Source organism: Pararge aegeria, chromosome 16, assembly GCF_905163445.1.
Source record: "Pararge aegeria chromosome 16, ilParAegt1.1, whole genome shotgun sequence".
NCBI lineage: Eukaryota > Metazoa > Arthropoda > Insecta > Lepidoptera > Nymphalidae > Pararge > Pararge aegeria.
Window position 1 is genome coordinate 8,956,355 of NC_053195.1, and position 22,656 is coordinate 8,979,010.

At 35.1% G+C, this 22,656-nt stretch overlaps 1 protein-coding gene across 2 annotated transcripts in view; it reads left to right on the forward strand.

Moving 5' to 3' along the window:
* The window catches only part of LOC120630211 (3-phosphoinositide-dependent protein kinase 1), a 103,315-nt gene extending 83,092 nt beyond the window's left edge, over window positions 1-20,223 (forward strand). Inside the window, exons 1-5 of one of the 2 annotated variants that reach the window (XM_039899348.1) lie at window positions 13,003-13,481; window positions 15,810-16,068; window positions 16,290-17,213; window positions 17,835-18,112; window positions 18,205-20,223. In XM_039899348.1, coding sequence (XP_039755282.1) covers window positions 13,332-13,481; window positions 15,810-16,068; window positions 16,290-17,213; window positions 17,835-18,112; window positions 18,205-18,309 — 1,716 coding nt within the window. In that variant the 5' untranslated portion in view covers window positions 13,003-13,331 and the 3' untranslated portion in view covers window positions 18,310-20,223. Of the gene's footprint in view, window positions 1-13,002; window positions 13,482-15,809; window positions 16,069-16,289; window positions 17,214-17,834; window positions 18,113-18,204 lie in introns of those variants that run through there. The other variant, XM_039899349.1, reaches the window with a different exon arrangement.
* The last annotated feature ends 2,433 nt before the right edge of the window (window positions 20,224-22,656 follow it).

Below are 22,656 nucleotides of genomic sequence, written 5' to 3' on the forward strand. Positions count from 1 at the left end.
CTGTAAGTTGCTTAGAGGTTGGGAATCCTCGGACTACTTGATGTGTTACTAAGTGGCTTTGGAAATACCAAATATCAAATCAATTCGACGTGCGAAAGTTGTTAAGATTATTTGGTGAAATAGTAAATTACCGTTTTTGCACACAGTTGATTGTTGAATTATAATAAACAACTTTATTAACCCTAAGCAGTTTGTAAGGGTATCTGAACCTACCGGCGTCGTTTTGCATTAAACAACCGATGCAGTATTAAATTAATACTAATAATAATCATCCTCCTCACCATTTGAACGGCCTACTGCTGGCTGGTGAGCTGTACACCGCTTGTTTCCCAACTCCTAGCTAGTGCCTGAAACCGAAAATAATTTCAGCACATTAACCCAATACATAACAATATAAATCAGATCATACGTATAGTACCTAATAAATTATATCTTTGTCATTCAAGAATATAACATTACGTTGATCTTTAACTATGAATTATGCACTCAACATACATATCATACTAACTATTATTGTTTATACCAAACGTGTGCAAACATCATGCTCGAAAACACCTCCATGAGGACAAAAAGCACGTGGGGGCCGCCATTTTGGCGTATTGCTGATTTAGGCGCGAACCGTACCGCGCGGCTACTTACCGGTTACAATCATACAAACCGTTTTTAAGATTTGTTTATAAATAAATAAGAATAATACGGTTAGAATAGGTATATGAATATCTTATTTTTCAAAAAATATGTATTAGATCTATAGAGATAAAACTATTTTAATTACGTACACAATCCATATATTTTGTTTGATGTCGAAAAGCAAAATACGCAGATGTCCGCTTTCCGTTATTTGGACGTCTGGAATAAGGTACTAACATAAATTGGAAGACATATTTACGGATCAATCCCTATTCCCTTTACGGTTGGCGCCAAAAACGTGGTATGGTACTTCCAAGTTAATGGCCGTCGTTCATTGCGCCCGCCTGGGTGTATTGGCCGCAGTTCGCTACGCGCATCCTGCCTACTACGGTTTCGGTGTCCTTCTCACACTCCCGTAAAGATATGCTACAAGAAAGGGATGAGCATATCACGTGCAGCGATTTTTGTACCATAGAAGGACGCGCCACGAGATCAATGCACTTTCCGAGGACAGAGACGCCGTTTTTATACGGGTTAAAGTTGGGCAGGTTTGATTGTAATTGGAATCTTATGTTCGGGAAATAAGATTGTTTTTAGAAATCTGCTCTCTAAATCGATGTCTAGACGCGCGGGAAGTGAATAAAAGTATGTAAGTAGAAGGCATTCCACCCGCCGGAATACCAGGCACAATGTGCGTGTGGCGGCGGACGGCGTCTCCTGTATACTCACCGGTCGCCACCAACTGCCGCTCTCGTTTAAATCTTACCTCGTATTTTTACCATGATGACTATAATAGATTTATGTTAATGCGGGATATTCAAATTTCTAAATATAAAACACTTTTTCTTACGTTACGAGTATGTTGTTGAATGGAATATTTATGTTTGCGTCCACGTGTTATACAGAATAAGTAATTAGTTTCACTTTTTTTTTTCATTTTGTTTTAGTGTAGGCTCAACTTTTTTTGATGCATACCCAGTGCACGTGTATTTCGATAATATAGGCATGCAGTATATCCTCAATTGGTAACGGTATATGATAATATGCCTGATAAGTTAACTACAAACCTACATTCTTACATGTTATTACAATGCTCAATGACGCTTTATTGTTGGCACTTTCTTATGAATTGTAAATGTGGTAAATGTTAAAATGTTTATGGAGCTTCAAGCTCTTGTAGCAACACCTACTTATACAAATTTATTTCAAACTATTCTTTTCAAGACATACATATTATCTAAGTAGGAAAATATATTTTTTAAATAACATTACCAATTAGCATAATTGCAGATAAACCATTTTTTTTTTATTTTGTTCTATTACAACCCTATTACAATGTAGGTAAGGAGACTATCTATGTAATTTTATCTATCTATTGTTTAGTATTGTAGTATCTATTGAGTTTTTAATAATATAAACAAAACTTTGAGAAGTTGGAAGGCTCGGAAGGATTTTTTTGCATATTATACTTAGGTACCTACCTAGGTATAGTTTTATATTTGAAACAGCGGTTTTTATTATCTTAGCTCTAGGATTTAATTCCTCTTAACCTGAAACGTCGATAACATTCCGCAAATTGTGAATTATTTAGCACTGAAGGTGATTTAAAAAAATTCTAGTGCTCGAAAAACACGCCCAAGTAGGGTTAGCCGCGATTTGCTTAAATAAAAATGGTGATCGCCCTGAAAAACTATTTGACATAAGTAGATAAATTCCTGCTGATTTTGAGTCAACCTTGGAAAAAATTACAAGGAATACCTACCAACCTCAATAATTTCATATTCATAGATTGACATTGATTAACGTACCTAACTAATATTTGTGAATTTGAAGTTACTATTTTCATTAATTAAAAAACGCTAAAGCTTCAAAAAACAGACGGAAGTACGCAGTGTAATTATACCCAAGCAAAGTAAACAACCCCACTTCGCTTGGTCAATTATGGCACCTGGGTCACGTGTACTCCTAAAATAAACGGGAAGGAAGCCCAATAAGTCAAAGGAAGTTCTAGTTAACTCACGGGGGGGTCATATTACTAGATTATTTAATAATAAACAATCCCTTTTACTTTTAAGGTATCTGTTATCGAATTTAACCATAACTACTTACCTTTTCCTTTAAATACCTACTTAGCTTTCATTATTAAGAAATGGTTTCTATAAAACATTTCAATACTTCGTACTAATTATAATAATAATAAATGCTTTTAATTCAAATACCCATATGACAAAAATTACAAAAATTATAATTGTTTGGGTAGGTAATAATGGAAATAGGTAGTTAAATTACTAAATAAATTATATCATTAATACGTATGAAACGATTAAAGCCACCAAGAGGACTGAAGTTAAGTTGGAAAATCAATAGACGTTGGGTCCAAGGATTCTGGAATGGCTACTTACACACGGAAAACGCAGCTTTCGTAGACAGACAACTATGTATGGACAGACGAGACCAAACAAATCCCAGGGAGCGGCTGAACATAGGCGGCGCATGAATGTCGAATTTGGTCATACCTACAAGGACTTAATATGTCGAGTAGTGGGCGTCCTACGTTTTATAAGATGAATCATGTGTGAGAATATGTCACTAATGCTTCTGCTATTTACGAATACTACCCACTGACACCCGAAGTTAATAGTCAATCTAACCCAAAATCTCCAGATAGCAGATTGAATTTATTATTGCTATATCGGGAAGAGCAGAAAAAGGATAACACTACTTAATTCAGTATGTGATCCGAGGATATTCGATTAGATAGATAACTAAATAATTTCGGGAGTTAGTGCAAGCTAACAGCTATCCAAACTTATTTTCTTTAATTACTTAACGAAAACGACGACCGAGTGGCGCAGTGGGCAGCGACCCTGCTTCCTGAGTCCAAGACCGTGAGTTCGATTCCCACAACTGGAAAATGTTTTTGTGACAAACTTGAATGTTTTTCAGTGCCTGGGTTTTTGTCTGTATATAATAAGTATTTATGTATATGATTCTTAAAAATATTCAACAGTCATCTTAGTAACCATAACACAAGCTACGCTTATTTTGGGGCTAGATGGCGATGTGTGCATTGTCGTAGTATAAAAAAAATATATATCCGTAACAATGATTGAACATTTCTAACTTGAAAATGTCTAAAATTTTAAATATTTTTTCCACAGGTGTCCATTTCATGTTATAATACAGGAATGAAATTATATATATATATTTATTTACAATACAGGGATAATAACGTAGCACTCTGAACCGTTGTCAAACATTTCAGCGTAAACCAAAAAGTGACGCCCGGAGATTGGTACTAGATATTTAGGATTCTGTTAATACCACGTATAGTTTAGGAATCGCCACGTATAGTGAAGTAAACCAAAAAAGAGAGCGAAAGTAGCTAACATGGCAGCTGGCTGAGCGAAGGGTCAGGAAGTCTTAAGGGACCTCCCCAAGTCTTCATAAAATACGAGTACTGACCGTGGGTAGATATAGGTATATCAAATTGTTCTTGTAAATAATAAAACAGGTTGTTAAAAACAACGTTTTTACTGGTAGGTACATTATTTATATGTGGAGTTGTTTAAAGTTGTTCATCTACCTTTAGGACAATGACCGTTGTGCTCTGGCGCACTTTACGGGAGCGATATACTATACTTACCTATTACGTGTGTATCAAATGTTACTTATTTTTTAATTATGTCTAGAAAATTAGCATTTAAAGTGAATAACTTAATCACCACTTTTTTCAGTGACATAAAAATATTGTACAAAAGTATAATCTTGAATGAATTGATAGGTAATTAATACAATACAATCAATTAATTAAATGAAATTAACTGCATTTATTGTAAGGAGTATTGTAATGAAGTTAAAAGTAAGTATTAGAGCGTTTCTAAGCTATTGAATATTTTGACAAATGTAATACATTACATTTTTGCCTGACGAATTTACTTTTTATTCATTATAAATGTTATGTTGTTTCATGGATTAATAATCCGTAGGTACGTAGGGTATACAAGAATTGCTGTATTTAAGCTAAATGCACCATGCAGATGACCTAAAAACCATCGCCTCGCCTATCGACAGTCCAATACTTCGGAGGGCATGCAACGAACACATCCTCCAAATTGCCGTCCTGCGTACATAAACCTGAGGCGTAGCCCTTTGTGCCTGTAATTACTAACTTCGACCTTACTCCAAAACTAGCTTGGGAATCATGTTATAAAGTACCTACCTCGGTGCATAAAATTGCCTGTAACATCAGTTCCGTTTCCGTGTTTAGTGCGTGCCGAACGTGCATCTATAACGCGGTAACTAACCAACACACCGGACGATGCACTTCGACCGTTAGTGATTTGAATATACGAGTAGGTGCGCCATGTGCGTAGCGTCGCGTCCTTTCCGTCGGAGGCACCCAGGCAGGTTGTTTGCGAATTACGAACGACTTTTTAACTACGTTCTGCTGGGTCAAAGGACCGATACAAGGCCGCTGATCAAGACATTCGCGTCGATAACCTTGCTTGGCGCCTCAATGTTGCCACTAGAACGCTGACACAGTAGGTAGTATGTTATTACAAAGAGATCCGGCAAAGCAAATACGTACTATGTAGGTTTTAAAGACAATTCTATAAGAAATTTTATAATAATGTAAAAAGCCTTCTAAAGTAGTTTATTGTTTTGCACAGTATATTTTTTGTTCTTTCTTAGGTAAAACTCGTTTTTTGGTGAGCGCTGTGAATTTAAGTGTGAGGTCCCGGGTTCGATTCCCGGCAGGACAATTTAGCAATTTATAAATTCTGATTTTTCGCTGGTCTGGTCTGGTCTGGTGGGAGGCCGTGGCTAGTTACCACCCTACCGCCAAAGACGTGCCGCTAAGCGATATAGTGTTCCGTAGAAGCGTAGAAACCGATTAGGTGTAGGACGCAACGTTAGCCCGGAACCGTCTTAGACTGCATCATCACTTACTACCTGGTGAGATTGCAGTCAAGGGCTACCTTGTAGTGGAATAAAGAACATTAAAAATTAAACCGTACACGGGATAAAAAGTATATGCTATTCCAGACTTATACATCCAGATCCATTCAGCCGTTCTGGCGTAAACAACATCCATCCGAGCTTTTACCTTTATGAAATAAGTAGGATAAGTATAAATTACTAAATTGAAACTTACATGATGATCTAAAGTTATATTAGATTACTCGCGTACTGAGGGCAGGTTGTACGTTGTATTTTTATCCTTTATTTAATGAGTGAAACCCCAGTGCACATAAAGTGATAAATAAAGCGATAATTTGATTAATCGTTTGGCCTTACCATAATTGATAAATACCAATTTGACTTTTATAAACCAGAATAACTGGAAAAACACTTGATATACAGTTGAGTTAAAAAGGTTTTGGACGAGTTTAATTGAAAAAGTAATAATAAATAAAATTCACAACAAGGATACTCTTCTTAAAAAAGCTTACTAGCACATGTTGTAAATAGGTATGTATGGTGGCCGATAGTAATTCTCGTATGACGATACTATGCGAATTAAATCAGACAGAACCGAAATATTTGAATGGAGGGGGCATAACCTTTTTTCCTTACGTGACGATTTCTACCGTTAAGGAATGTCCGTCTCGATGAAAATCTCTACTAACTACAAAGCCATAACTAAAAAGAGGAAAATACATTATTAAGTCGAATGAAAAGATGATGACCGATCTTACACGTCCACTGAGTCCTAAGTAGTAGCTTTTGTCGACAGATAGCAATAGTTTCTTTAACCATCAAGGATTACTGTGGCTTTCATCGTCAGTACGTGCAGCACGACTCACAATATACTCAATCAATTATCATTGATACAATTCCTTTGATTTGAGATTGAAGTAGGTTCAACGAGTGTCATACTCGTGGTACAAAATATTCCATGGGATCCTCTCATGTTATCCTGACTTTATGTCAATGGGACTACAAAAATCAGTCCATAAACGACGGGAAATGGGTGAACGAAAAAGATTACATACAAATCTATACAAGAACATAGAATAGGGAGGGGCGCTGGGAAATCGGGGCTTTCGAATTTCGGAATTCGGTCAAAAACTTAGCTGTGGTATGCAACATACTAGTAATGTAACAAATTAGTAATATAATACTTACCTACATCGTATAAAGATATTATATATATTGTAAAGTAAAATTAACAATGTAGTTTACCTTACACGTGTCTCAAATTTTATATTACACGGCCGCGGGTAGGTGGTAGGTAGGTGTACTATTTTCAAACCACATTTGAGTAAGATTTATTTGCATATGTATTTTATTATAAAAGTTTATTTACTATTTATTGTTTTTCCTATGTTTGGTTTTCCTGGGCATTATTTTACACAACAACATAGAATAAGAGCGCTGGGCAATCGGGGCTTTCGAATTCGGTCAATAACTCAGCTGTGGTATGCAACACACTAGTAATGTAACAAACTAGTAATATAGTACTTACCTACATTGAAAAAAGATATTATATATATATATATTGTAAAGTAAAATTTACAATGTAGTTTACCTTACACGTGTCTCAAATTTTATATTACACGGCCGCAGGTAGGTGGTAGGTAGGTGTACTATTTTCAAACCGCATTTGAGTAAGATTTATTTGGATATGTATATATTATAAAAGTTTGTTTACTTTTTATTGTTTTTTCCTATGTATGGTTTTCCTGGGCATTATTTTAATTAGCAACATTTTTCAATGTAACCTGATTATTAAAAATATTCATTCTATTTAATAAAACTGGGTAAATCTATGGCTATGATATTTTTTTTAATTGCTCGCGGTTCTTTGTGCTTGCCTTGATTTAAAAAAAGAAATTGGTGGCATGAAGTTTTATGACATAATTAAATCTGTGTTAATTCTGTTGCATAACGCGTGTATTGACACAATTTCGGAATGTGCCTACAAGAATATGACTGACATTATGTAATCGAGGATAATAAAACACTTTGTGTGTTTTATTAATTTAATATTATTTTACTGGCTTTCAAAAAGGTTCTAGTCCTTTTCAGCTTATTTTTTTTTTATGTAATGTATGTAGAAGTACATTGTGTATACGCGTCAAACCTTATCCATGGCCGCAAAAAACCATATTGTATAGTAAACGTCAAGTATGAGAGATGTACTTTATTAATTAAATGTCTTTGAAATTCATAATAAGGATTCTTAAGATATGAGTGAAGATAAATTGGATGATTGATTTCGTTTAATCATATTCTATGATTTTTTTTTGATTTAATACCCTTGAGTGTATCCGCGTATAAACGCTTGTTTTAACAAATCTTTATTTATCGCAGCAGTGATTTACATTGTATATTTTTAGTTTCTTTAGTCGCATTGGATTATCTATACCTACTCTTAGATATGGATCAGAGGATCACATCTTAACCACGGGTATCAAATGTGGGCTTTTTTAAAAGCATAATCCATAGGAAATGACATAGCTAGTCTATGATCAACCGTTGAAAGTTCAGTGGTGGAAATTCAGTGGTGTTGTTTTCAGCGTTTGACTGGCAATGCTACCTTTTCCAGCGCGGCAAGCATTGTTCATGCTTGTTTGAGAAATTTTTTTACCCGGGGAAAGGACGACATTTTATTTTCTGCTACAGTTTTATAAACTCTCTAAACATGGACGCACAATTGGATGTAACATCTAAATAATAAACAGGCGTACACATCTTCTATGCCGCGCTTTGGCAGGTGGACACGTTATATCCCCTGTCAGGGGATTAATATTTGTCTTCTGCTTTTGCTAGCTGTGCTGTGCAGGATAGTCTACTCCTAGTCGCGTGTCCCGTCTGTTTATTGCCGTTTCAGCTTCGCACCTCGTTCAGCTATTTCTATAATTTTTGGTTTTCCCCGGATCTTCTCATTTCTGATTTGTACACGTAGAAATAATCTACAACTATCAACACCTGTACAAAACGCACCTGCGCCAGAGATGCATCGGACGAATTTACCATCTGGTCGTATAGACCATTTTTTAGGTGACTTGTAATTTATACAATATTTTTGTTAGTTTTTAGTGTATTTAAAGAAAATCCCTTTTTATTTTATCTTTGTTTATTTTAACACGTACTTGTATTAGTTGCCCAGTCTCCGTGATATTCTCTTAATCGCCTCGTGAGACACCCGCGCGGAAAGGAGGGGTGTTGACAACTGCATTCTGATCCTTCACCACACTGCATATTTCATCAACATCATCATCATATCAACCTATTACCACTACAGGGCATGCGTCCCGTCCCACAATGAGGGGTTAAGGCCGTAGTCCACCACGCTGGCCCAGTACGGATTGGTGGACTCAAAACACCTTTCAGATCATTGTATAGAACTCTCAGGCATGTTGGTTACCTCATGATGTTTTCCTTCGCCGTTGAAGCAAGTGATATTTGAATGAATTAAAGCGCACATAACTCAATAAAGTTTGAGGTGCGTGCTGGGATTCGAAAGAGAAGTCGAGCTCATACCCACTGGGCTAACACCGCTTCCGGTATTTTTATTAACAAATAACTACTTCGCTCCTTTGTACAGATAAATTCGATATAGAAAACGGATGCTAGATGCATACATCTAACATCCGTTAGATGATCTCGGGATAAGAGAGAGAGATACCAACGATACCCTATAGGGTATGCTGTATAGCGCCATTTTCAAAGTTGAAAATACTTATATTATGTTCGCCCGTTGTTTTTTATTTTTAATTCACGTCTTTGTTATTATTTATCTGAAACAAACTTATTCTCTGTATTTATAACCGAGGATAGGATAAATACATTTTCTTTAAAATTAAAAAAAGATTTACATAGTGACGTAATGGTACGCGCATCAGGTTGCGTCGTGTCGCCTGGCAGCGCCAATATTGACGTTGCGATTTCTTATCACTTATCACATTTAGCTGGTATTCCCGCAGCATCTTATCGTTTCTGCTTTGATACACAAAATTGATATCTAATCCAACCTAAACCTGTGCGACAGTGTGTAAGTGTTTTCGAATGGTATTTATTATTTTATGTCCAAATAAAAAACAAAAGGTAGAAAATCCTGTAATGGCTGTACCTACCGCAGCACCGCTCTTGTATAGAATGTATAAAGAACTACCCAAATGGATAACTTCAGCACTGACATAAATCAAAACGTATAAAATTATATTAAACTAATGTTTACAACTTTTACAATATAAACTTCCATCCTCTATTCTGTGCTTACACCGATCCACTGCTATGCACCGCTCACCAACTCAGTTAATTTTCCCCAAAAATTGTCCTTTGAAATGCAAAAAAGATTTTAAAAATCGTGCTGGTATTTCCTGAGTTTTTCACTTTCAACCAGATGCTGTTGTTGATGGATTTTTCATTAATCCTAAAATATTTATTTCAATAATTTACATTGTCTACCTAAATACCAATTTACACCTATCCAACTCGAAAACTTACGACCTTCACGCAAACTTTATCTCCTATTTAACTTCCTTAGGGACGAAATTTAAAAAGTTGTAGCACCTAATATACATCAGTTATCTTAGTGCCCATAACACAACTACGCTTACTTTGGGGCTAGATGGCGATGTGTGTAATGTAGTAGTATATTTATTTATTATACCTAAGGCTATTGCAAAAATTGGGCACCCGAAAGCGAAAAAAATAAAAAATAACCGGACTCCACAAGGAAATAACATATTCAGCTTCCTTTGTTATTAGATAGTTCCTTGGTTGGAATGTTTGAACTCTTAAAATACTCATCGCTTTATTTATATATCATTCTATAGTTCATCTAAATGACTTTGATAGCGGTTGAAAAGATTAACCATTTTAGGTATGTCAAAGTAACTCAGCACTGACCTATCCACGAACGCCTACGCCACAAAAATTTAAATCGTAAATAAAAATAAAGTGTAAATATCAGCGATAATAAAGTGCACCGTACATCCGTTCGGTATCAGGTTTTACTAAAAAAATATTGCAGCTTGCACCTTGTGTGTATATGTATTTGGATTATGTGTTCACATAACGTGGTGCCAGGTGCACAGTTCAATGTTCGACGCCGCTTTTATTTTGATCGAAACTTTAGCTCCGGGGGTGTGCTGTCTCGGCACAAAACCGTCACTCACCTGGCTTTCTTATACTTACGTGTATATTATGTCTACAATTAACGCTCTGCAATTACACAACGTGTTAATGAAAACCGAAATATTACTACACAGGCTTTAGAGGTACATAGTCTCTGAGAGTTATCTGTGAAACAGAAAACCTATTAGTTTTTGAGTAAACCACTACCATAGTTTTTACTGAAATAAATCAGATAAATCCCTAACATCACATGCAAAAGTAAAATCTAGTGACTCCTGTCAATTTTTTAGGCACGGGTCGCGTAGCGATTGTACTATGCGCATGTCGGTCTTTTATTTTCAATAGGGTTGTCATAAGTAGACACTTAGAATATTTTGAATTAGTATGTATGGAAAAATAAATATGCTTGTTTTGATTTAATATTTTTACAGGGTGATTTCTTATGAAATATACTTATGCACCCTTAAACAGTTTTTCGTAATTCCGTTACACGTTGTGTACACGTTTTTTTTTTTTTTGTCGCATTACACTGATCCAGTTAATCTGTCCAATTCATTGTTGGTAATTAGTACCTAATGCTAATAGACTTAACATTCTAGTGGTATATGTTAATGTTATAGAATTACTTGTACCTTTCACATATTTTAGATACTATTGCGATTTTTTTTTTAAGTTCTGATGCTTATTTTACATGAAGTGTATAACAATCTTGCCTGCATGACAAATGTGCATGCACATTTATTTATAACGTCAAATTAATAACGTGCTAATTCAACTGACCATTATTTTATAAACTACAGCAAGATAAGCTAAGATATTTTTCTTTGTATTTTTTGATATGGAGATACTTTTTTACGCTACACGCACGAATAGATATAAACCTCATAAGGTTGTGATTAGGATTGGTTGCAAGCAGAAATTCCGACAGTAAAATGTTTCAGTAACCATTTGTAATGAATGGTAAAAATCAACACGTATTCTTTCTTCTTTAATCCGTAAATAATGAAGCATGGCGAAGGATATGGTGGCCGCGGCAGATGTGCACGATATGCGATCATCGCGCAGCACGTGCCCATAGCAGCTGTGCAGACCTTTTTACATTAAACCTCTCTACCTATATTAAAGAATCTTGTTTTATGTTTTAAAGTAGGTACAATCTTCCTACGTTTACCAAAAGTAAAAGTAGAAAGATTTTATTGCTCTCTCAACTTTTAAAACCTAGAACTTTCATACAATAATCTAAATATGGTTTGTGGGCGTTAGTACACACCAGGGGAGAGTCAAATCGCGGAACATAAACCTAGACGTAACGAGGTGTCTATTAATTTTCAAATTACGAGGAATTGTTTAGATACTATGATGAAGATCTTTGGAGATGAAGAGGTTCGAACTCATCAACGAACAACAAACCGTAAATCACTTGTAATTAGCGCATTATGAATAAACGGGAAACCATCTTTTATTATAACATTTTAGTGAAAACTAAGCTACCATAGAGCTTTACTGGTGAAAGCTGCCTAAACAGTTAGATTTATATAAAATTGTGGAATTAAATTTAAAATCTTCCGGAATTACGCTCCATAAAAATTAAAAAAAATTGTATTTGTGCGTGGACAAATCAAGACTTACTATAATTAAAAAATACTACACGTTTATAAAATTATTTCTGTTTCTCAATTCACTATCTTGAAATAATTTGCCATGTTTGAATACATTCTAAAATGTCACAAATTACTTACCAAGTCTTGTATTTATACTATGCAAAAAGTAAATATCATATAAAGTATATATAAGACAAAACATTACACTTCCTATAAAATTGCGGTCGAAGGCGTGTTACTTTTGCTGCATATCTTGATATTATTGATTTTCTTCTCGTTTCCCGCGCTAAAAATTGACTTACTCCGCTCCCCTACACTGGCTTCACCAAGCTGCGCCTGTGCCATCTTACGTTCGCTTACAAACCAAAACACAGTCACGTGCAAAAAGATTTTAAAACGTTTTTACATTTTAAAAGTGGAATAAAATTAAATTAGTAAATAGTGCATCAAAATAATTAAAATATACTTTTTCATATCGCAATCACACCTCTCTCGTTAAATAAAAGTAAGTTATGATTTTTGAGAATTCATTGTGAAGGCGAATCAGTTTATAACCAAGATGGAAAGCGCATGTTGATCATTGCATATCCGTATCCTACAACATGAAATAGCAGGGTGGGTGGGAGACGGCGGAGGCGAGGGAAGGCGGGAGGGGAGTTAAACAGCCGCGCGCCGTACGTACGACCGTGCGATTATTCCGTCTACTGAGCGGAGGACGTAGTCAATGCCTCGCCTGCATCAAGCGCTGTGTTTGTACTTTAGTCTGCAACGCGCCGTCGAAACGGTCGGTCGTGTTTACGCGCTCAATTATTTAACATAGCTGATTGATAATATTTAAAAAATAATAGTTGTAATTATAGTGTTGTTGCATTCCTTAGTGAAATTCTTCGTTTCTAATAAACTAATTTAGTTTAGTATAGTGCTATCGTTATAGACCTTTAAACAAGCTTGATGAACTGTGATCGTGTTTTGGATTTTGAACATTAGTAAAAAAGTGAGATACACCGTATGCGAAGTGTAGAAATGAGCGGATTGACCATCAGATCGAAAAGGGGTTCGAGGGGTAGTGCTACACTTCTCGAGGCAGCAAACCGAATTCTGAAGTTACTCGGCGTTAGTTCCACAAAACGCGGGAAACAATCTTCCTCAAAATCAAAGGTAATTTTATAGGTTTATCTAAGTTGCTTATCATGCACTTATTGTTGTTTTATAGGTACTCTTACTTTTATTGTAGCATTTCACGAAATTAATACATTAATAGGAATTTTATTGTATTGACTTAACAGACGTCATAGATATATTTTTTTTAAGATATTTTTAAAATACATTTTAGAATTCAAATTTTATAATTCTTGTAAATTAATTTTATTACTTCTATAATTTATTTGAACTGTAACGTGGCATATGTCAATTATGTTGCAAAAAAGTTGTTGATAAACTTTCGCTGCACACGCTCCGTGTGCACTTTCGCTCGTTATATTTTTATTTGAGAGAGCGGCAGTCGGCACTGTATTCGTATTTCGATGCGACAAGCGCGCCGCGTATGATCGGTATGATGCAAACAGTGATGGCGGGCGCGTCACTGACACGGCACTTGTTTGTTCACGCGTAGTCTGCGTGACCACCTTGTTTACCACTACGAACGATTCACGATTCATCACTGTTTTAGTAACGGCAACAAATAAATATTTCCTGTTGTTAATTTACATCACGTCTGTGTAATAAATAGGTTATTTAAATTAGTCTTAAAACTGATTGAAGATCTTACATATTCATAATTAAAATAATGTTAGAATAATGGCCGTAGTCCGTAACCTTGTTATCGATCTATTGTAGCTAACTGTATTTAACTTTATTTGGGTTCTCTTTTTAATTTTGGTCCTCAATTGATTCTCTAGTGACCGATAAAATGAGGCACAATACCTTCATTTAGGATAATCATGTTATACATTCACAATGTGTTTTAAAATATGTATAAATCCACTACCTACCTACCTACTTATACCTATAATATAAATCAAAATAAAATTTTATAAATATTCACTGATATTTAATAGAAAGTATGAATAGGTGCCATTATTATTGAGTTTAATACAGTGAAATAAATATACCTACTTATTTTAAAGCAGCCATTCGCTTGAGACATGTTTGTTATGCCAGAAGTGCGCATGGTCGATGTCAATAAACAAAGCTACATGACAATGTGTGTGTGCACAGTTAAAACATAATGCTGATTAAAAATATTTTATAACTAGATTGGCCTTTACCATTAAGCAGACTTTGCCAATATCGCTCAAATACCTACAATAAAAACATTACATTTATTTTATAGTCTCCAAAGGACAAAAATTTAGATTCACACACTTTTATCGCATGTGGCATGTGAAAGAGAGAATTGCCTGATGAATGTGTTTGTAGGTGCGGTCATCGACGTAGAGGGTCTTAGTGGAGGGGATCGGGGTCGAGTACGGACTACGGAGTAGGTACGCGCGGACTGCGGAATGCGTTGCGGTGGGAATGCGCTCGGAGTACCGTTGTGGCGGTGTATGAACAGCGCCGCCGCGGAATGCGAGACCCACTTCGGTCTGCATGGACCAACGCGCTTATTTGAATGAGTCATCCAGCACATAAATTCTCAATTCGTCGCGCAAATCTTCAATTCTAGTATAGTGTACATGCTATATTTGGAATATTTATTATTTGATATAATTTAAAACAGGTGTTTACTATTATATAAAAGAGTCTAAATAAATATTAAATATAATGTAATAATCGGTGAAGGTTCAGGCGCCTTACAAAAATTTAATTAATATTTACCCACAAGATAAGTCAAACTTGATGCTGTAGGTAAAATGTTAGGTTCTTGTCTTGGCCTTTTGATAGTAAATGAAAGTGGTGTTTTTTTTCATCATCTCCATAAGAAAACGAGCAAAAAACGTGAGCCGCAAACTTTAGAAATTGGATCATCGAACTGTTCGTGAGGCCAACGAACGTGGCAGACAGCGTTTCGAATATATCAGACGTTTAGTTGTAAACTCCACTCTCAGCGCGTTGGTTCGTCTGTTTTGCAAGGATTTTTACATTTTAAAAAGGCAGGGTGTTATGATTGCTGTAAAATATTTATGATTTCATCAGAAAATACGTATCTCGTGAGCTTCACCCATCGGTACGCTTTATCTCTTGCTCTCTCTCACTAAAAGTATATTGCCCATATTTTGTTTTTATCGTAGATATTGAAACTATTTTCTGGTAATCTGATTGTGTTATTGTCATAATGTATGTGAATGTATCTGTCAAACCATAGAATGGCCAAATAAGTATTAAAATAAATAAACATACTTGTATTCATGAGAAAGGCACTAATAGGAAACTAAGCTCAAATTACTTGCGCGAAGACCAAATAAATCTATCTACTTTCACTTAGTCTTAGTTAATTCGTATATTACATATTTATAGCAAATTCTCAGTCTCTTTGTTTTGTTACAGCCGAACAGTCGTGCCGCCAGTGAGGTACGGGCTCCTTTGGCAACCACAGAGTCCGTAGTCGAGTCACCGATCAAAATGCAGGCCTCCCAAGCAGCCGCAACACCTGTCCCGACTCCTACATCAACACATTCTTCAAATCAGTCTTTCAGACATGCAAAAAGAACAGCAAAAGATTACATATTTGGAAAAATGATTGGCGATGGCTGTTACAGCACAGTATTCTTGGCTAAAGATATTCATACTGGAAAGGAGTATGCAAGTAAGTATCGAAATTTAAGAAGTTTGATCTAATACCAAAAACATATATTTATAGAAACCAATACTTAACATAGTCTTTAATTTTGTCATTAAAACATGTAACATAGCATATTAGATTAGATGATAATATTAAACACCAAAGTTAAAGTAAATAAAAGTAATTTTCCGGTATATACGACGCTATTAGCAAAATATTAATATGGGTGTTTCTTTTTGTTTCAGTTAAAGTTTGTGAAAAAAGTTTCATTATACGCCAACAGAAAGTGCAGTATATAAAACGAGAGAAAGATGCTCTGAATTTGCTCTCAAATGTCCCTCACGGATTTGTGAAACTTTATTGCACTTTTCAAGATGAAGAAAGGCTGTACTTCGTACTTTCATACGCAAAAAACAGTGAATTATTAAAACGTATCAATGAAGTAGGTTCGTTTGAAATAAACGTAGCGAAATTTTATGCTGCGGAACTTCTGCTAGCTCTAGAAAAAATGCACGCAAAAAGAATAATTCATCGTGATCTGAAGCCTGAAAATATATTGCTAGATGAAAATATGCACTTAAAAATTGCTGACTTCGGAACAGTAAAAATTTTGAATAATAACAATATAGCATCAGACGTACCAATACCAGAAGATGAACAGAATTCCTCAAACGATCGTTCAAGGAAAGTAAGCTTTGTCGGTACTGCTCAATATGTCAGTCCAGAGCTCTTACAACACCGTGTAGATACCTATGCATCAGATTTATGGGCACTGGGCTGTATCATTTACCAAATGATATCTGGCTTGCCGCCATTTAGAGGACCAACAGATTTTCTTACTTTCCAAAAAATTCTAAAATTGGATTACGAATTTCCGGAAGGTTTTCCAGCTGATGCTAAAGACTTGGTAGAAAAACTCATTGTTTTGGACCATAATAAGAGACTAGGAGCTAGCGACCAGGGTGGAACTTATGAAAGTATACGTAACCATCCATTTTTTGAAGGTATTGACTGGGAAAATATATGGGAACAAACTCCTCCAAAAATTAGCCCATACTTACCAGGTGGATCCTTTGAAGAAGAATACACTGTACCTGATTATCTAGAACCTGGATTAGACAAACGTAAAATTGTAGAATTATGGGAGTTGGATTTGTCTACATCTAGAGGTAAATGTTGCTCTTTATTATTTAAGTACACAATATTATGCCCTTTAATTCAGAACACTTGAAATTGTGAAAACTGTCTTGTTAATGGGGACTGCTAAAAAGATTTGTGCGACTGAGTGCACTCAAGCGTTAAGTAAGAGGATCGTCCGTGACCTAAATTCTTCGCAAATTACGCGTGTGAGTCGTTTCAAACTAAACCAGGTCTGATATTTCGCGTTTCTGAATCTATGTGACGGTCGAATTTACGCTTACTTTGATTAAAACGATTAACGCATATTTTACTGAAGACAAGCAACATTACATCTGCAGATATACATTGAATGGTGCATCAACACCCACTACCATTGTGTTCTTAAGCGAACATCCTTTATGTTCTTGATTTACGGTTCTATAGTAGGCATGACGTCACATCCCGGTACACTGCAAGAGCTCTGCATTCTCATGTGCTTGCGACATCATATTATGAATGACTCGCCGCCGCCGTCGGGTTTATTAATGACTAACTTTGTAAACAGCTGAGCCCGTATTATTGAGATGAATAAACAGTCTAACGTTTTTTTATTCCGTTACAATTTTCAAAACATATTTGAAAACAATTCTATATTTTTTTTTTTTTTTTAGGAATCTTAAATATTAGCCCCGAGGAGAAACGACGTCGCCTTGAAATTCAAGCGCGTGAAAATATATGGCATAAATTCGTTGACGGAGAGCTAATATTAAAACAAGGTCTGGTAGACAAAAGAAAGGGTCTGTTTGCTAGACGTCGTATGTTATTGTTGACAACTGGTCCACGCCTATTTTACGTCGATCCTGTCAACATGGTCCTTAAAGGAGAGATTCCGTGGTCACCAGAACTACGTGTTGAAGCGAAGAACTTTAGAATATTTTTAGTGTACACGGTAAGTTAACTGCATAATTAAAAAAGATCCAACAGTAATATTTTTTATGAAAATTAGACCTTTGGGCTCATAAACACATCTTTTGTTTACAGCCAAATCGTACATATTATTTAGAAGATCCGCAGTCCTATGCCCTGGAATGGGAAAGGGTCATAAATGAAGTACGCATCGGCACATATGGACGGGATGCGACTTAGACGGCGGCGCGCCCGCCGAGCCGAGTCGCGCCCGTGTCGGGCTGCGCGCCCGCATTCCTCCCGCTCTCCGCACGGCGAGTGCACACTTCTAGGATATAACTAGCCTTCATTTTGAGCACGAAAATCATCCAGAAAAATCTTTCGCGACGTAAACGATTCGTCTCCTGACTTAAATCAGTGAACAATCCTTTAAGTTTGCAAAAGCCAGCGTCGGACGGCCGTACCCGGCGCACTAAAGTCCGGACGCACGGAGCACACGCACCCGTCGACGCGCCCGCTCTGGAGAAGAGGACACAAGAAGACGACGTCAGTTGCCGATCGATCAGTGTACTGACTCTGAATGACTGATTCCTACTAGTATGTCCCGACAATCTTAAATTATTATTGTTCTAATTTAAGTTAATTATTTAATTGTGGATATACCTGCGGTAATTTGTAAATATTTGTTGTAATTTATTATTGAAATTGTTAGGTGTAATGTGTATTCAAGGGCCGTTATTAACTTAAATTTATACTGGCCTTGAGTAAGAATGGACTTGTTATTCGCCACCCGCGTGTTCACGCAGACCATTCCAGTTGGTAACTAGGCAATTATTAGCAAAATTAATAATTATTTATTTTATTCTTAATTATTTGCCAACGGAATGTGACTGTTGTACAGATATTAAACAGTAGATAAATATATACGAACATATGAGTTATTTCAAGCTGCCTGTAATGATATAATGGAATGACGGATTATTTAATTTTAAGTAGCTATTTTTATAATTATGAGGGCAGTCCAGTAAAGTTATTGAAATACTTCTATGAGAAAGAATACTTATTGAGGATTATTAACCTTCATAATTATACACAAACAGGGTTAATATTTCACATATACCTGTTTCGGTTAACAACTTTAATTTAAATGAAATAAAATCAAAGGCAAAATTTCAAATGTAAATTAAAGAACCAAATGTCATATTTTATGTTAGTTTCCTACCCATTAATGTAGTGAAATATAAGTTTGAAAATTTTAGTGATGATACAACATATTTATTAGATTATTATATCTGTTGTATATCTATATTAACATGTTCATTGTCCATTCAAAGACATTTGGCTTGATACAGTGAGTTTGGTGCCTAGTTGCAATTTATATACAACAGATTGTGCTAGAACTTCTGTTTTTGAGTCTGAAGCACCAGGACTCCATAAAAATGGAGTTTCAAAACCTCATGTCCTTCTTGATTGGGACAGAGAACATGTTAAATTTGCCTTAGATAGCATCAGCATACTCATGCCTTGAGTGCTGTAATTGCATACCATGCACTATAGTTTTAATTTAGCTAAAGAATACCGAAATACCACCAAAGGTGGTCATAATGTGGTTTATTAGGAATTTGGACCATATTTGATTTAAAATCTAGCCATTTGATTAATTTCAATTTGGCCAAACTTGCAAATGACTAGAGAGCTTTATTCATATTTATGTTAATTTTTTTTTAAGTATTGTTTGTTTAAAATTAAAAGCAATTGGAACTTTCAGTGTCATGGTATTCCATGGATATTTTTTCTTGTTTTCTGTTGCAAATGTTATGTTGTATCCTTTAACTTAATTAAGTTAAATGCCTTAACTTGCCTGGAATTATTTATTTCAGTGGGGGCTTACTATATGGGATAAAATCCAAGAATCTATTAGAAAAATATAAAATCTAGGAGTAATAGAATATCAGAAATTAATAACCAATCTACAATTAGGGTGAATTGGCCATCAACACAAATTGGGACTACTCCATGACATTATTAAACTATCTGCATTTAAAATTTAATAACTTAACTTTACTAGTTATATTTTAAAACATTTGTATTGCATGAATTCCATAAAGTAACTAAGTAAATAAGAAATTGAAAATAAATTGAAGTTGATTTTTTATACATTTGTTTACTTTCTACCTTAATTGAGGCGTAAAAATAGTAAGTAGGTAATTTGTCAGTGATGCTGGTAAAGTGGTCAGAATGGAAGATGGATAGTCAGAATAATTCATTAAGATGTGGCACAATTGTGTGAGATGAAATAAGATGTTCTGAATTAGATTACCAGCAATGTCAATTTGAATTATTATACAGTACAGTAGAATTAAACATTGACAATCTTGAAACTCATTCTCAATGTGATTTAAACTGTTCTGATACAAACTTTTTGTATGCTGCAATTAATTTTTTTTTTAAATAGGCTTGCTTATGATTTCTTTCACACCTGATGCACAGTGCAAGTTAAAGTATATACCAAGAAGATGCGTATTTGTTGTTGTTTAAAGGACAAATAGTGTATATGAAGTGAGATAAACTCACTATCATCCCATAGCAAATAACCTAAATGCCATTGTATTGTTACAAAACTAACAATTCATAACAATTTCTTAGCTGTTCTTGTAATTATTAAATATTTGTTACCACTAAATATATAAAACAGCAATAACCAAACAGGCAAAATGAATTGAATGGAATGGTTTGTCGTCATAAATATTTTTTTATGCAAGTACATACTCTATATACACATCCCATCTCCCAATACATTTCACCTGAAAAATGAGAAGTCAAGAGGTTTCATGGGTGTACCCTAGGTACCCCTATATGGTGTGAAATGGGTGTTTTCTTTCTAACCTTGGATTCGTACTAAGTGGCTTTATATTCTGATAACGACTAAATCCACGAGGGATCTTTGCGTTGTCGATGTCTCCGTTTACAAGACTGAAATGTATGACTTTAGTTAAACGCGATATTTTAAATTAAGGTATCTCATTAAGATTAAAGTTTCTGTCGTTTTTGATTGTAGATTTCAGCTGCTGTAAATCACACTTTCGTAAAGATAAACAATTTTGGAAAGCCATTTTTGCCGTTTACAGAAACATGATAGGTAGTCTGGATTTTTTTTAATACACATTCACAAACACATTGAAGTGACGGGAATGTAAATAAATAAAAAGTAGGCAATAAGTTATTACTATTGTGACAACTGACGACATTAAAAATTAAAAATAATTAATGGGTAACCCACTGATACAAATATGAACTGTGGATCAAATATAATTCTAGTTATTTCTTGAAAATTATGCATTTCTTAAATAAGAACTATTCGCACATTTGTCATAATGTTCAATTCAATTCAATTCTTGTTTATGGCTTTTGTCTGTGCCAACTGGGCACAAGGTATTTCGCCAATGTCTTGTAGATGAAGAAGGCACGAAGGAGATTGATCGATGAAACAAATGAAAAGTTAATTTTGAATTTGTACCAAGAAATAGTTTGTCATAATGTTAAACAATTTAATTAAATATCTGTCACAAACGAAGATAAAGTTTATCAAAACTTTAATTAACTACATTGGTACCAACCAGTGTTGCCAATGGCCGATAGTTAAATGTCAATCAAATGTAACATATGCCAGCAAGAAGAAAGGCAATTTATATTCTTGAACTACAAATTGCAAGGTGAGAGGAAGGAACCAGTTATAAAACACCAAAAAAAAACAAAGTAAATAGAAATGTTAACCAAGACACTCGCACTCGCTCTTCTGAGTCAGTGGAATGAAAGAGTTAGCTAGATATAGATTCTCGGGTTCAGGAAGTCGAGTGCGCCAAAATGACAATGACGAAATAGTGTTCGTTTCACAATAATTTCTTGATTAAAAATTTAAATATTTATAAAGCCCTAAAAGTAACATTCTGAGTCGTGTAACATAAATGTTACTTAAAAAAGGTGAAAAGTAACGTAAAATGTTAAAAAAGTAACTTTCTAGCAGCGCTGGTACCTACCCAGTACCCACTATGGAGGGTAGAGGTAAGGAGGATCATCTGTGTATATGAAAAAGTGTCGTCAAAATGTTTTAAATTAGGATGGCGCCACATTTGCATCAAGGTAACTCTTAAAAGAATCGCCAAACCAAATATTGTTAGAGTAGGCTTGAAAAATAAACAAGGAAGTAAGGTTATATTTACCACAATATTTTGTACAACGTAAGTTGTTGAAATTCTCAATAATTAACTACTTTAGTCGATAATGACATTATTTTTTTTAACTCGGCATACTTCAATTCATCTACGATTGCTACATTCATACCATACCCTGTGCATCCACCAGCGCCATTGTGGAGGATTTTTGAACTGTTATTTAGGGCATACAACTGGACACTTTTTCAACTTTTCTCCCATATAAGATGACTCTCCTTACCTCTACCCTCCATACTACCCACTTAACAAATGAACTTGTTTTTTTTCTTCTTTATTCTTTACCATAGGGAAAAAGCAAAGGTATATATCACAGTGCACATGCATAATTTCCACAGAAAGCAAAGGCAGCTGGCAG